This window comes from Crinia signifera, chromosome 6 (assembly GCF_055691185.1).
Source record: "Crinia signifera chromosome 6, ASM5569118v1, whole genome shotgun sequence".
NCBI lineage: Eukaryota > Metazoa > Chordata > Amphibia > Anura > Myobatrachidae > Crinia > Crinia signifera.
This window is the reverse complement of record NC_139222.1, coordinates 226,846,027-226,862,459: the sequence shown is the minus strand read 5'-3', so window position 1 is coordinate 226,862,459 and position 16,433 is coordinate 226,846,027. Positions and strand designations below refer to the sequence as shown.

At 42.0% G+C, this 16,433-nt stretch overlaps 1 protein-coding gene across 1 annotated transcript in view; it reads right to left on the bottom strand.

Annotated features, from left to right (window-relative positions):
- LOC146009715 (transient receptor potential cation channel subfamily M member 2-like) overlaps window positions 1-16,433 on the bottom strand; it is a 178,130-nt gene that overhangs the window by 106,379 nt on the left and 55,318 nt on the right. Inside the window, exon 10 of the mRNA XM_083150173.1 lies at window positions 13,592-13,713. Within this exon, the coding sequence (XP_083006299.1) occupies window positions 13,592-13,713 (122 nt within the window). The remainder of the gene's footprint in view (window positions 1-13,591; window positions 13,714-16,433) is intronic.

The following is a 16,433-nucleotide window of genomic DNA, read 5'->3' as shown; positions in this document are numbered from 1 at the left end:
GGGAAATGCCCTAAATACAGGGCAGAAAAAGCAGACTTTGCACACTGTATGTGGTCCTGTTATATGATCAGGAGATTTTGGTGGGAAGTTTTGAATTTTTTAATGAAAAATTTCATGTAAGATTTACTATAGGGCCCTTGGCGCTTATGGGCCTTTTTGTTTAGATTTTAGACAATGGATAAGATTAAAGGAAATGCTAATTCATTACTTATAATAATGCTTGCTGTTGCTAAGAAATGTATTTTGACTTTCTGGACAAAAAGGGCGGCTCCTCAGTTGGCAAAACTCCAGCAAAAACTTACACAAATTCTGTATTTTTATAGGAAATACGCCAGGACGGATTTACCCAATGGAACTGAAAAGTTTCCTCAAAAATGGACCCCATTTATAGATACTCTAAATGATGAAACAAAGACTCATGTTCTATCGGTTTTTAATAATGCCTAGCAATTTACTCTCTATGTTTTATGTATGTAATTTATATATTATGGTATTATATGAAGCACATGTACTACCGATTTCTTCGGAGAAACAAGACAGTTGTTTTCTTTATGTCCATCTATGTCTTTGTATACTCTTATCACTAAAAAGTTCAACTTCCTCCTAAACTGATGTCTGAACTGTTATTGGTATACAATTAACTTATATTTTATGTTTAGAAGAGATGATATACTGGTGAGAAAGACTGAAAAATACAAAAGGAATAGTCTCACTTTGCGCTGATAGTACTGTCCCAACAAAATAGGTATGAGTCCACGTAATTTCCAGTAGTTCTCTCCCAAGATTTTTCAATGTGGAAAAAACAGAAGGATAATGCAACAATATTAGGATATATTGCAATAAATGGCAGTCTCTCTCCAATAGTGTGAAGGGGACTATGAGGAAAATAGTGCTACCACAACAGCTCCCAAACGGTCCTGGGGAGATACGGGGTCACCTCACTCGTGTAAAGATAAGCGAATGCTTACATGTATGCTTACATGTGATCATGCAGGTGACTCATATAAAGGTTTCTTTCAACAGATGCGAAGTCTCACCATATCATTCCAATAAAAACGGTATTTATTCAATATAAAACGGTGTAGGATCACAATTCATACAGCCAATGTACCATACTTGTTGGAACCCGGGTATATATGATGCAAATGATACTGAACGAAAAGTACTCCAAAATCACCGAACAGGATTAAAAGACACTTAATATATTCAACGCGTTTCGGCACACTGCGGTGCCTTTATCAAGAAGCGTGTCTATAGAAAAATATATATAAACAACATATTCTAAATCCCAATAATGGTCATATAATCAAACAACCATATATAAAGGTATAATCATAGCATAATATGGGCTTACCAGCAGCGAGTTCTCTGGTCAGCATAAGTGTGGGGGACTGTTTGCACCGCTCCCTCCACGTGTGACAGGGAATCCGGCAGAGCACTGCTCTCTGTTGTCAGGGCTTAAAAACCGGCAAACCGGAAGTGCAGGGGCGCATCACTTCCTCCATATGTGGCTAGTGTGTGCGTGTGATTGAATTCCCCTGTCTGGCACGCTGGACGTTAGTGCGGCGGCGGCCATCTTTATTGTGGGTAATGGTGCCCTTACTCCATAAACGGAAAAACGGACATCTACTGATATGCAAATATAAAGCCATTATGACATGTGTGATGTTCCGGAGTATCCCCGTTCCGTTAGGAACGGTCTTTTACTCCTTTATCATAATGAAAGAAGGATTAGTATCCCAGTGTGATATTCTTATATCGGTGGCCATTTTTGTTAAGGGATAATTTGCCCTTCTTCATTATATCAGGCTAGAATGCCAGTTGTTAACATGTAATTGATGTAATAAACCCAAACATCCAGGTACCCACTAGTTATATACCATAATTATAATATAAAGTACATATAATAACATGAAAAATGATATAAAAATATATTAAAAAAAATATATATATATAAAATTACATAATAACAAAACAAGTACATAAATGATGAACTGAAAAAAATTATCATACATGATGAACTGAAACAAATTTTACAAAAACCATCTCAACTCAAAATCCACGTTTAAACCTGTGGGTGCAAGGGTGTTTAGATCAAAAATATATCTCATTTCTGTTTGAGCTAAACGTATATCCCTATTCCTAGTTCTCCAATTGTCACGAACCCAGGATATGGCACAGAACATTTTTATTCCCTCAGTTTTACATTGATGTTTTTCTTTGAAATGCATAGAGAAAGGGTGACTCACATTACCATTCAGAATGTTGCGTACATGTTCTGCCCACCTTACTTTGACTTGACGTTTGGTCTTACCAATATAAGCGAGATTACAGGTGCATATTATGGCATAGATTACATACCTGGTGTGGCAAGTAATGAAATCCTTGATTTCCACCCCAATACCATTAATCTCTACTTTAGTGAATTTGGTAAGTGAAGCTTTACATGATTTGCACATCCTGCAATCGCCGCAACGGTAAAAGCCTTTGTTTCTGGGTAGGAATCTTTTACCGTCCATATGTAAGGCACTAGTAACTAACCGATCTTTTATAGTTGGTGCTCTTTTGTAAATAAATATTGGTTTTGTTGGTAATGTTTTTTTGAGAATCTCATCTCTCAGGAGAATATTCCAGTACTTCCTGAAAACTCCTTCTACTTGTTTATGCCTTTTATGATACCTTGTATTAAAGGCTATAGTATAGTTCTCCTTCTTTCTTTCTGAGTCAGGAGCTTTGTTTGCTAAAAGGAGATTTCTGTCAACATCACCAATCTGATCGGCCACACTCTCCAAATTTTTTATACCATACCCTTTGACGGCAAATTTATTTACCATTTTTTTGGCTTGTTCTGTATATTTCCTCTTTGAAGAACAATTTCGTCTTAGATGAGTAAACTGTCCTTTAGGGACATTATTAAGCCAGGTGTTCAGGTGATTACTGGTTTTGGGAATATACGTGTTGCAGTCTGTCGGCTTGTTGAAAGTGCAAGTTTCTATATTACCATCAATAATCTCTATTTGTAGATCCAAAAAATGAACTGTACTTTGGCTAATATCAAAACTTAGTACAATATTTGCCTCATTATTGTTGAGATATGTGCAAAACTTTTTAAGATCTTCCTCACTACCCCGCCAAATAAATAAAATGTCGTCGATATACCGCCACCAATGCACCAGGTCCGCACTCCAGCCATGCCCCGTCCATACGTGGGACTCCTCCCATCTTGACATGAACAGATTAGCATAGCTGGGCGCGAACCTGGTGCCCATGGCAGTACCGACTAGCTGTTTGTAAAAAGAGCCATCAAAATTAAAATAATTATTTTCTAAAATGAAGGAAATTCCCTCTACAATAAAACCTCTCATGTTGGCATCCATATTACTGGTGAGCAGGGTTTTTTTGATAGCCTCTATACCCAAATGGTGTAAAATAATAGTATAAAGGGATGAGACATCCGCTGTCACCAAAAAGAAATTGTCACCCCATTGTACTTCTGTAAGGCGATTTAAGATATCTTTCGTATCTCGTAGGTGTGATCTTTCTACCGTTACAAAAGGTTGCAGTTGATGATCTATATATGCTGAAAGATTTGCCGTGATGGAATTGGTGGCCACCACAATCGGCCTCCCTGGTGGCTTTTCAGCATTTTTGTGAATCTTCGGTAGAAGATATAGAACTGGAGCTGAAAAATTCTCATTAATCAAAAATTCTTTTACATTTTTGTTAAACGTTCCTTCTTCAAACCATTTCACAACAAAATCTTGGTACACTTTGAAGATACTATTAGATGGATCACTTTTAAGTTTCTTATATGTGACTCCATCATTGAGTTGATGGAGGGCCTCTTCTTTATAGGAAGCCAGATCCATGATTACAATGCTGCCCCCCTTGTCTGCAGGCTTAATTATAATGTCCTTATTTTTTTGTAAGGATAAGAGTGATTCACGTTCACTCTTGGTCAAATTATTAGTGCGGTTAGGGGGCAGCATTTTAATTCTGTTCAGATCCTCCAAGACACTCTTCTGAAATGTTTCCACACAACACCCTCTGCTGTGTGTGGGATTGAATACTGATTTTTTCTTGAAGGGTTCTGAGATAATTTCATTATCGTTGTCATTAGTATCGTCGAAAAATCTTTTAATAGCCAATTTTCGCACAAATTTCTGTAGATCAACGTATAAATCAAAATGATTTATGTCATTTGTTGGGCAAAATTTCATGCCCTTTTGCAAAAACTTTTTCTCAATCTCATTTAAGACATACGAGCTGAGGTTGAAGATTTTAACACCTTTTTCTTCCTCAGTTTCGAAGAGACTATTATTATAAGAAAACGTTCTTTGTTTCTTTTTCTTTTTATTGTTTTTGTTGCTTCCCCCTCTCTTGCCTCGTTTCGGTCTATGTGAGCGGGTCTTAGTTTTTGTTTTTTCTAAAACTGTTCTTTCTATTTGTTGATTACTCATTTTATCAAGGTTTAATTGTCCCTTTTTCTGAATCGTCCTCTCTCTAAAAAAAGGCTTACGGGTTAGAGGCGTATTATAACCATCCTCTCTTTGTTCATTGAGGCTCACGAATCTGTTATATGTCTCAAATACAGGTCTCGGAGCTTTTCTCCATTTTTCATTAGGGGAATCTGTTCTTACTTCAAAATTGCGATTTCTTTGTCTGTTATGAGGAGGAACATAACTATTAAATGATCTATTCCCATCATGCGGTTCTCTCCGCCAACGGGACCGTTGGTTCAGAAAAGGTTCCGCACGGTGGAAATTATCTCTTTCATCTCTATTTTTATAATAGTATTTTGAGCCTTGATATTTATCTGGAGGGGGTTTATAAGAACTTGAAAGTGGTGGAGATTCTTTTTCAGCGTTGTGCTGTTTAAATTGTTTGTTCCTAGGGTAATTTCTTTTGTTAATAACAACTCGTGGGGTGCCAATTAGTTTAGCCTTATCTTCACATATCCTAGTTTGTACTTCTGGATGATCTCTCCTAAATTTTTTTGATTTTTTAAGCATGAGATCTCTCTCATTCTTTTTGATTTTTTCCACTGTTCTCATCTCTAATTGTTTATAATCCTCCATGTCCACAAAAGGACCCACTAGTTTTTCATACTCATGTATTTGTTTTTCCAATTCCTTTAATTCTGTCCTTCGTTCGACAAGAATTAGGTCTATGAGTGCGAATGAGCAATTATTTACAATTTCTTCCCACTTGGTCTTAAACATTGTAGAACCAGTATCAAAGGATCCTTTTTTGTCAATCCTGAGGCCTTTAGGTATAATATTTGCGGCTACATATTTTTCAAGACTAACGATCTCCCACCACGTCTTGTTCTCTTTTAAGAGGACATTCTCTAATTTATTCATAAGTCCCGATAGAGTGGCATCCTCTAGATCTACATGGTGGTTATCGTCACTGAACGAAAAAGCATCCTTGATCAGTCTGTTTCTATTAACTCTATGTTGGAACATACTGCTGCCTAAGTGAAATAAACGGTGAAAATACAAGATATACAAAAGCAAAAAATTCCACCTTTGGCGCTGTACGACTTAAAGCTGCAGGAGACTATAATGTTGGTCACCGGACCACACTAGATAGACAGAAAAATACAAAAGGAATAGTCTCACTTTGCGCTGATAGTACTGTCCCAACAAAATAGGTATGAGTCCACGTAATTTCCAGTAGTTCTCTCCCAAGATTTTTCAATGTGGAAAAAACAGAAGGATAATGCAACAATATTAGGATATATTGCAATAAATGGCAGTCTCTCTCCAATAGTGTGAAGGGGACTATGAGGAAAATAGTGCTCCCACAACAGCTCCCAAACGGTCCTGGGGAGATACGGGGTCACCTCACTCGTGTAAAGATAAGCGAATGCTTACATGTATGCTTACATGTGATCATGCAGGTGACTCATATAAAGGTTTCTTTCAACAGATGCGAAGTCTCACCATATCATTCCAATAAAAACGGTATTTATTCAATATAAAACGGTGTAGGATCACAATTCATACAGCCAATGTACCATACTTGTTGGAACCCGGGTATATATGATGCAAATGATACTGAACGAAAAGTACTCCAAAATCACTGAACAGGATTAAAAGACACTTAATATATTCAACGCGTTCATCTGTTGAAAGAAACCTTTATATGAGTCACCTGCATGATCACATGTAAGCATACATGTAAGCATTCGCTTATCTTTACACGAGTGAGGTGACCCCGTATCTCCCCAGGACCGTTTGGGAGCTGTTGTGGGAGCACTATTTTCCTCATAGTCCCCTTCACACTATTGGAGAGAGACTGCCGTTTATTGCAATATATCCTAATATTGTTGCATTATCCTTCTGTTTTTTCCACATTGAAAAATCTTGGGAGAGAACTACTGGAAATTACGTGGACTCATACCTATTTTGTTGGGACAGTACTATCAGCGCAAAGTGAGACTATTCCTTTTGTATTTTTCTGTCTATCTAGTAGGGATGGGACATCGAAAGAAAACATCGATCAATTGATGTTTTTCAACATTGGTTGCAAAACATCATTTAGACCTAAACATTGGTACTGTGAACCCGATGTTAACCGATGTTTCGATATTTTTTTAAATAAACTGGTTACCAAAGCATATAATACTCTAATAAGCTTCTGAAATGATAAATAATCCCTCTATTACAGATGTAGCAGGCCTTATCCTTGCTGGCGATCCGCCAGCAGCATGCTGCTGGCGGATCGCCAGCAACACGGCGCCTCTATCTGACTGAGACGCGCGTGCGTCCCCCACGCACGCGCGTCTCAGTATCCGGGCGGCGGGGCGGCGAGGCGGACGCAATACTGTCCGCCTCCCGCTCGACAGGGCGGGCGCGTCCCCTTCCGACATACAGATGGCGGCGGGGCAGGGGATGGCGATGGCGACGCTATCGCCATCCCCTGCAAAGATGAATCCCGCTACATCTGTAAGTTCATCTTGTTGGAGGCTTACAGTTTATACACACACAATGGATATATGATTCATGTTTTGTGGTAAATCAAATTTGTTACTGAAGGAAAAAAACATGAAGCATTAACTATCAAACCTTTATCGCAACTCACAATCTGCTATTTTTACCTAGATTTTTAACTGTAGCAACAGGCTAATAACTTATGTTGATCATAGAAAATAACAAACAAACTGTACACACAGTGCAACATAGAACATACTACATAGAACAATCACATAGTGCCTTGAAAAAAAAACTCTTTGTACAGATGTAGCAGGCCTTATCCTTGCTGGCGATCTGCCAGCAGCACGGCACCTCTATCTGACTGAGACGCGCGTGTGTCCCCCACACACGCGCGTCTCAGTATCCGGGCGGCGAGGCGGACGCAATACTGTCTGCCTCCCGCTCGACAGGGCTGGGGGGGACCTCTGGCCATTATGGGGGGGTGCGGTCGCCCGGTGTGGGCACCGGGCGACCGAGGGCAGCACCGTCGGAAGGTGACGTGCGCGCACCTCGTGCGCACGCGTCCCCTTCCGACATACAGATGGCGGCGGGGCAGGGGATGGCGATGGCGACGCCATCGCCATCCCCTGCAAAGATGAATCCCGCTATATCTGTAGCAAAATAGGAATCTACTATGGAGGTACATAAATTATGGGCCTCACAATACAGGTGGATAAATCAAAATAAAAACTGGGAGGGGAATAACAGAAATTGGGGAAGGGGAGACTCCAGTCCAGCATACTTTCAAACTGGCCCCCAAATTTTCCCAATAGCTGCAGAGCCAGCCATCATAGCAACCAGTGACTCCCTAACAGCACCAGTTGCAGTGAGGCAGGGGTGGGGCTGTCCTGTGTGCTGCTGCTGAATGGCTGGCCAGACTGTCTTTCACTGTCAGCTACCACCCACAGCAGCAGCACACAGCCACACACACATATGAAAGCCCAGCCAGCAGTGATACTGTCATGTTTGTCAATGTTTTTTTTTATCAGTCTCTTAAGTTTTTAATGAATATAAATCAAGGAGAGAGTGAGGTGGCTGCAAAGCATTGAAAGCAGCACACATTGGCACACAAAAGAAAAAACATTGGAAGATTGAGAAAAACATCGGGGGGATAAATCTTGCGATGGTGATGAAACATTGGATCCTCAACATTGCAGGGTTAAACATCGAACATTGGAACCATAAATCCGATGTTACCGATGAAACATCATATGATTACCCATCCCTACTATCTAGTGTGGTCCGGTGACCAACATTATAGTCTCCTGCAGCTTTAAGTCGTACAGCGCCAAAGGTGGAATTTTTTGCTTTTGGTGAGAAAGACTACCCACAGGAATATATGAAGTGGTTAGAGAATTCCATCCCCTCCCCTTCCTTACCACACCCATCATATTCCCTTTATGTTACATGTCTATTGTTAAGTGTCTTGTCTTTGTCTTCGTCTTTGTCATTGTTTAATTTATTTTTCTTAGATTTGATCTCTGATATGGAACGCAATATATGGGTATCAATATTTATCTTACATGTATCACATCGCAATGTACTTTAAACTATACTGGGGAAGCTAAACCTCATATTGCACAACGACTAGTCTTCAGATTATACATCTATACATACAAGCTTAAAGTATATTATTATTATAGAGAAAATGTCATTGTTATTCTATATGTGCACAATGATACAAGATTATTGTTAACAACAGATATTATTGTTATATTGATACGCATAGTGTTGTCTAACTATTTCTGTATACAAATTCTTTAATAAAAAGCATTTAAATAAAAAATACCCTTACATTATCTCTACTGATGCAGACCATTTAATAATTGGCATCAACAGTAAATCTTTGGTCACACAGCATGACAGCCTAAAAAGAGACACCAGAGCCATAGGCTTAACTATAGCGGGTACAAGTGGTGCCATTTCTATGGGGCCAAGAGACGTGGGGGAGGCTTGGACCCAGCTTATAAAGTTGCATACAGTACCATTCCCATATTTGCGGGTAGTGTGTGGCATAATGTGTACCGGCAGCCCTAATGAACTACCATGGTCATTAAAAAAACTAGGATGCTACTAGGCCCATAATATTAACTAGGGCACTACTATGGTTCAGAAAATTAATTAATTAACTATTTAACTAAATTTGCTTTTGTGTTGAAGTTACCACTCATGAATGTGGGGGACACTAAAGTCATAGGGGGAAATTTACTTAAGGAAATTTGTAAAAAAAAAATAGGTGTATTTGTATCCAGAAATACACTTATTTTTGACATTTACTATCCCGAAAATACGGCAATTCGTATTCGTATTGATGTGCTATTTTCGGGATAGTAAATGTCAAAAATAAGTGTATTTCTGGATACAAATACACCTATTTTTTACAAATTTCATTTAGTAAATTTCCCCAATAAAGTGGTTCTCCTTAGGTACTCTGCTAGAGATGGAAGCATCTGCATAAGTTCATACCAAGGCAAAATAGAAGGTGATGTCTCTGGGTTGCAAATTTGGCAATGTCCCAGCTACTAGACAATGGCGCATCTGGGAGAATAAAGATTCCTTATCGCAGCCAATTGTGGTGATAAGGAATCTATATTTTCTGGGCCTGGATGAAAATTATAATAATGGAGAATAAAGGGATTTATTTTTCTAATACTGTTCACAGAGAGCTACAATTTCGAAAAATAAGGTACAAGCCAATCATCTTTTGCCTCTCCCTAGCTCAGCACATGCTGCACAGTGCTGTGTGCTGAGCTGGGGAGAGAGACAGCTGCAGCAGAAGCCTGTCCCCTCGCTACCTCTGGTTTATTCATTTTAACGGGGAGGCCCCACTCCTGCCCAGTGGCCATGCCCCTTCCATTTTACTGGGGCCTGGCGTACCTGTTGCCGACCCTCATTACGAGCCAGTGGCGTAAGTTCATCCCAGTTGCCTGGAGGCAAGATATATATTGGTGCCCCCAACACATCCACACACACATCCACACACAACCATATACACACACACACATGTGTCTCTTATGAAATATATATATGGAGAGAGAAAGAACACATATATATTTCAGAACTCAGCCACAGATGCTATTTCAATGGCTTTCAATTAATGGATTTCAATTTGCAGGGTAGGAGAGGTTTCCCCTTGAGAGCAGGAGCCCGGCGGCAGATGACTCCATTGCCTCCCAGAGTTCTGCCACTGTTACGAGCTATGAAAAGCTGTGAAAAATGATAGTTAGGAGCAGTGCCAGATGAAGGTCTAAATGGGCCTGGAGCTGAAAATAAAAATGAAAATGAAAAAGGGCCTATTATGCGCAATAATGTGGGGGACGTGACCAGTGTTCTCTTTGGGTGGTCTGCTCATGGGTGTGTCTCTATTTGTGTAAATACTTTCAACTAATTATATTTGCCTGGAAAAGGCATGGGGCTAGCATAGGCAAAACGCAGGGAGATATATCAAAGGTGCACCCGCAGGAACCCCATGTCCTAAGATTCTTGCGGGGTGAAGCAGCCCTCGTCATAAAAAAAATACTGAAAGCCAAAACATTGGTAGACAACATTTCAGCACCTTTTATGTGGTCACCTACATTTACCACACCATATACCCCTTATACAAATCATGCAACACAATAGTAACCCCCTTATACTGTACTTGCCTCTTACACATTATGCCACATAGAATGAGCCAAAATTCATACCGACTGAGCCAAAATTCACACTATAGCACATGGATTGAGTCAAAATTCACGTTATGCCACACAGATTATGGCCAAATTCACAATTTGCCACATGGATTGAGCCAAAATACACACTATACCAAACGGATTGAGCAAAAGTGCACAATATGCTTCATAAAGAGGGCACTGCGCACATTAAAAATTTACACCAAAATGCCAATTACATGTTAAGCCACACACCATAATGTCCATTATGTATTATGTCAAACACCATAATGCCTATTAAAAAATTATGCTACATAAGTGCTGCTTACCTACATGCTCATTGCCAGGGGTTCCATGCTCGTTGCCATGTAGGATTACATGCTCATTGCCAAGGGGAAATACTTGCTTGAGGTAACTTGGGGACAGTCTCCACCGGGCAGAAATGACAGCCATTGACAACCGGGCAGAGAGCAGGGGGCTGCCCGGCTGTATTCAGAGCACTGCAGGTCCCGGCTATTTGAAATAATACCCTTTTCACACCAGAAAATGCAAGGACTTACCCAGGAATATGGTCCCAGGATCATGTATTTTGGGTGTGAGGTAGAGAGAAAACCACCCCACCCCCCTTTAACCAACCAGCTATATCTTCAGAACCAACTGACCAATTTACATGAGACCAGTATCATATTGAAGTGCTTTTCAGTGGGTTTCGAATGAAACTGGGCCATTTGGTTCCAGAGAAATCTGCCCTCAAACAACATGAACAGCCATGAACTTACATTTCAGAAATTAAAAACATTGGTTTGCCCACAATATCTCTGGAACCAACCTCCAGCTTCTGTGATGCCGGAGGGGGAACTGGCAGCCGTTGGAACTGGGTGGGGGTCAGAATAATGGGTCCCATGTTATCCTATGGGGAAAACGTTCTAGCTTTGCCTGGCGGTATCTTCGGTTCCCAGTGGGCTAGGGATGCGGTGCAGTGCTCGTTGGAAAGGCCAGGCCCTCAGCTACAAAATGGGAGAGTGGGCCTGGAGCTGTAGCTCCATCAGGCCCATTGTTAATATGGCCCTGGTTAGGAGTGGATTGCTTAATACATGGGGCAAGACTTTTGCTTTTTTTGTAAAAAAAATTGCCAAATTCGTCCAAATCGCAAATTTTGTAATAGGAGGCGAATTGTGGTTAATTCACATGCTTTTGTGAAATTGCACATTTTGATCTATCGGAAAATGTGCACACCTCAATTCGCATCCAGATATTTTCCCATTACAAAAAATACAACTTGCAAATGTAATAGGGTGCAATTTTTGGTAAACGTTACCAAAAAATAGCAAAAGGTTTAGCCTGGGGAATTTGACTGAACCATGCACAAACCAATGAGATCAAAAAATGTGTAAAAGTAAAATACTGTAAAAAAAAAAAAAAAAAAAAACCGACCGGGGTCCCACCACCGAGCCTAACCACCCGCAGGCTCAAATAACCAGTCCTGGTTTTAGAAATTCGGAAGACAAAAATCATAGGGTATCCCCAGGATTTCTAAAACCAGTACCAGGCTCAAGGGCTGGTCCTGGTTCCCAAAATACAGGGGACAAAATTACTAGGGGTCCCATATTTTTAGAACCAGCTCCGGGCCCAAATGCCAGTAGGGTAATACCACAACCGAGGGGAATTTTTTTATGCAAGTTCCCCTGGCCAAAGCATTAATCCCTGCAGCTGGTCAGCCCGGGTAGGGACCCTGAAGGAGTGGGGACCACCCCGAAAGGGTTAAGACTGCCTGGGCTGAAGCCCGGGATTCTCCCCGATACTCCTGGGTGGTGGGCACCGGGCTTATAGTGAAATGAGTAATAATGGAAATAAACTATTGTGTAATGTGTTGGAACTACAAGTTCCAGAAAACCGCACATTACCATGTTGAAGAAATCGCACTTTTGCATGACCAAAAATTGCACCAAGACTCATGCAATATCCGTATCTACCTGAAAAATTGCTTTCTATTACATTTACTAATTAATAGAAAAATTGCCGAATTATTAACATGCGATATGGTGCGATTTCAGTAAAAATCTCATCCTATTACATCTCGCCCACTATGTCTCACAATTTGATCACTATAAAAGCTTTGATAAACCTTCCCTCCCTAAAGGGCCCTACACAAGGGCCAACCAACATTCTGAGCAAAGCTGGGCTGAGCGAGGTGTCAGGGTGAGTGTTCTCTGTTGAGAACACTGGCCCGACCAATTAATAAACTGCGTGCAGGTTATTCATCGCCGCCGGATTCAGACCTGCAGGGCCACGCATTCAAATTGCTGTGTGGTCTGCACACACTTTCTGAATGATGTAGTAAAATCGTTCAGAAAATGCCTGAATGTCGCCCCATGTGTAGGGCCCATAAAGTTGTATTAAAATAATTAGTGCATTTTTGAAAAACAGCTTCTGTTCTCCTTTATTTGAGGCACTGCTGCAGAATAGTAGCTCACTATATAAACACTTAGATCTGACATCTCACATTCCAAGACATTATGGGGTTTATTTACTAAGATGAGATTTCTATTGAAGATTGGATGTTGCTATGGGCAACCAATCAGAATCTACTTTTTTTTAGCACATTCTAGAACCGGCCCTCCAGATGTAGATGAACTACATATCCCAGCATGCCTTGCATCAGTTTCAGCATGGCCACATAGCAAAACTAATGCAAAGCATCCTGGGATGTGTAGTTCATTAACATCTGGAGGGCCGGTGTTGCCCAGCCCTGTTCTAGAACATAATAGATAGAATGTGATTGGTTGCCCATAGCAACATCCCGCATTCAATAGAACTCTAAGAAAAAAACACCTCTATGAAACCAGGGGCAAGAATGATCAATATGGAAGTTAGAAAATCATTAGGTACTGTATAAGGCTTTAAGCATGAATGGAAACATTACAGTGAAGGCTAGGTGTGTGAATTATATTTAGGTAATACCTTCCAGAACCATTCGTCTTTAAAAACCACCAACGCTGCAATATCTGCCCGATTCCAGGAAATGGCAAGCTTTAGCTGATAGTCACATTTCTTTCGGTGAAAATGATCAGTACATCGACTTACTGCACACACACACAAAAAAAAAAAAATCAATGACCATAGTTAAAATGATATCTTAATGATATATAGTATAATTATTCCATGATACTCAACTCTGCAATAAAGCTTAATCAGGAAAATGTAATAGTTTCTGAATTTACAGATGCTTGGGACTTCGGCCGAGTAGGCCGGATTTTTAAACCGCCAATTTTAAACAATGCGAAACATACATGGTTCTGCCTTGTAATTTATAGCCAAATTTAAGTAACTGAGTACTGTGCATACTTGCCTACTATTTTCTTCTGGAGAGGAGACCAGACACTACTGGGGAAATTTACCAATAGGTATTTTCCCTACGACTGCATACGACTGTTTAAGTCGTATGCAAAGTCGTGTTCCGGAGGATCAGTTACAAAGCAGTCATATACGACTGCTTTGTAACCCTCCGATGGTGTAATGATTCGTATTAGCGGCCGTATATACGGCTGCTAATACGAATTATTTCTAGCAGTCTGCACGGATCAGTCAGATCCGTGCAGGCTGCATGGTGTAAAAAAAATAGAAAAAAAAAATAAATTAAAAAAAAAAACGGCGTGGGGTCCCCCCCACAGCCGAAACCAGCACCAGGCTGACAGAGCCTGGAGCCGGTAATTAAAAATCAGGGAACCCGACAAATAGGGGTTCCCCGATTTTTAACAACCAGCCCCAGGCTCCTGCTCTGGGGCTGGTTCCCAAAATACGGGGGACAAAATGACTAGGGGTCCCCCGTATTTCAAGAACCAGCCCCAGGCAAAACCAGCCAGCGGGTAATGCCACAGCCGGGGGGAGACTTTTTATGCAAGTCCCCCCGGCCAAAGCATTAACCCTACCGACCAGTCAGCCTGGCCAGGGGCCCTGGGGGAGTGGGGACCCCCCCAATAAAGGGGTCCCCCCCCTCCAGGACTTACCTGACCAGGCTGAAGCCTGGTGCTGTCCTCGATGCCCCTGGGCGGTGGGCATCGAGCTGATGGTTTTGTGTAAAAAATAGAATAAAAACCATTGTTTTTTACTGTGGCACTACAAGTGCCAGCAAGCCTCCCCAGCAAGCTGGGACTTGGATAACCACAAGTCCCAGCCTGCTGGGCATTAAAGGGCCCGCTGGGTCTTGTAGTGCCACCGTAAAAAAAATAGTTAAATAAAACACACTGACACCCGTTTTAAATAAAAGTTTAATACACACATTACATACATACTGATACTTACCTTTCTTGATCCCGTAGGTAGCCCTGGTCCTGATGTCCTGTGTCGTCCTCCAGGTCCATGTCGACGGTCCGTGTCGTCCTCCAGGTCCATGGCGGTGTCCGGGTCCGAAGAAATCCATGTTGGAGCTGTGGAAGGAAATCCTACTCACCTGTTCCTGCGCTGAAGAAGTCTTCTCTTGATCCGACGTAGTCCAGGTAATCTTCCTGCTGTCGCCGGTCCCCGCTGTCTGCGCTGTCCGTGCATCGCGCTGAGGAGAGATGCTGAAGTTTCATATTCGGCGCCTCTCCTCAGACTGAATTCTATTGGCCGCCTAGCAGGCCAATCAGGAGCCGACTTTCTCGGCTCCTGATTGGCCTGCTAGGCGGCCAATAGAATTCAGTCTGAGGAGAGGCGCCGAATATGAAACTTCAGCATCTCTCCTCAGCGCGATGCACGGACAGCGCAGACAGCGGGGACCGGCGACAGCAGGAAGATTACCTGGACTACGTCGGATCAAGAGAAGACTTCTTCAGCGCAGGAACAGGTGAGTAGGATTTCCTTCCACAGCTCCAACATGGATTTCTTCGGACCCGGACACCGCCATGGACCTGGAGGACGACACGGACCGTCGACATGGACCTGGAGGACGACGCAGACAGCCGACATGGACCTGGAGGACGACACAGGACATCAGGACCAGGGCTACCTACGGGATCAAGAAAGGTAAGTATCAGTATGTATGTAATGTGTGTATTAAACTTTTATTTAAAACGGGTGTCAGTGTGTTTTATTTAACTATTTTTTTTACGGTGGCACTACAAGACCCAGCGGGCCCTTTAATGCCCAGCAGGCTGGGACTTGTGGTTATCCAAGTCCCAGCTTGCTGGGGAGGCTTGCTGGCACTTGTAGTGCCACAGTAAAAAACAATGGTTTTTATTCTATTTTTTACACAAAACCATCAGCTCGATGCCCACCGCCCAGGGGCATCGAGGACAGCACCAGGCTTCAGCCTGGTCAGGTAAGTCCTGGAGGGGGGGGACCCCTTTATTGGGGGGGTCCCCACTCCCCCAGGGCCCCTGGCCAGGCTGACTGGTCGGTAGGGTTAATGCTTTGGCCGGGGGGACTTGCATAAAAAGTCTCCCCCCGGCTGTGGCATTACCCGCTGGCTGGTTTTGCCTGGGGCTGGTTCTTGAAATACGGGGGACCCCTAGTCATTTTGTCCCCCGTATTTTGGGAACCAGCCCCAGAGCAGGAGCCTGGGGCTGGTTGTTAAAAATCGGGGAACCCCTATTTGTCGGGTTCCCTGATTTTTAATTACCGGCTCCAGGCTCTGTCAGCCTGGTGCTGGTTTCGGCTGTGGGGGGGACCCCACGCCGTTTTTTTTTTTTAATTTATTTTTTTTTCTATTTTTTTTACACCATGCAGCCTGCACGGATCTGACTGATCCGTGCAGGCAAAAACGCAAATACGACATGAAAATGGTGTTCTATTTTCCTGTCGTATTTGCGTGGGTGTTTTACAC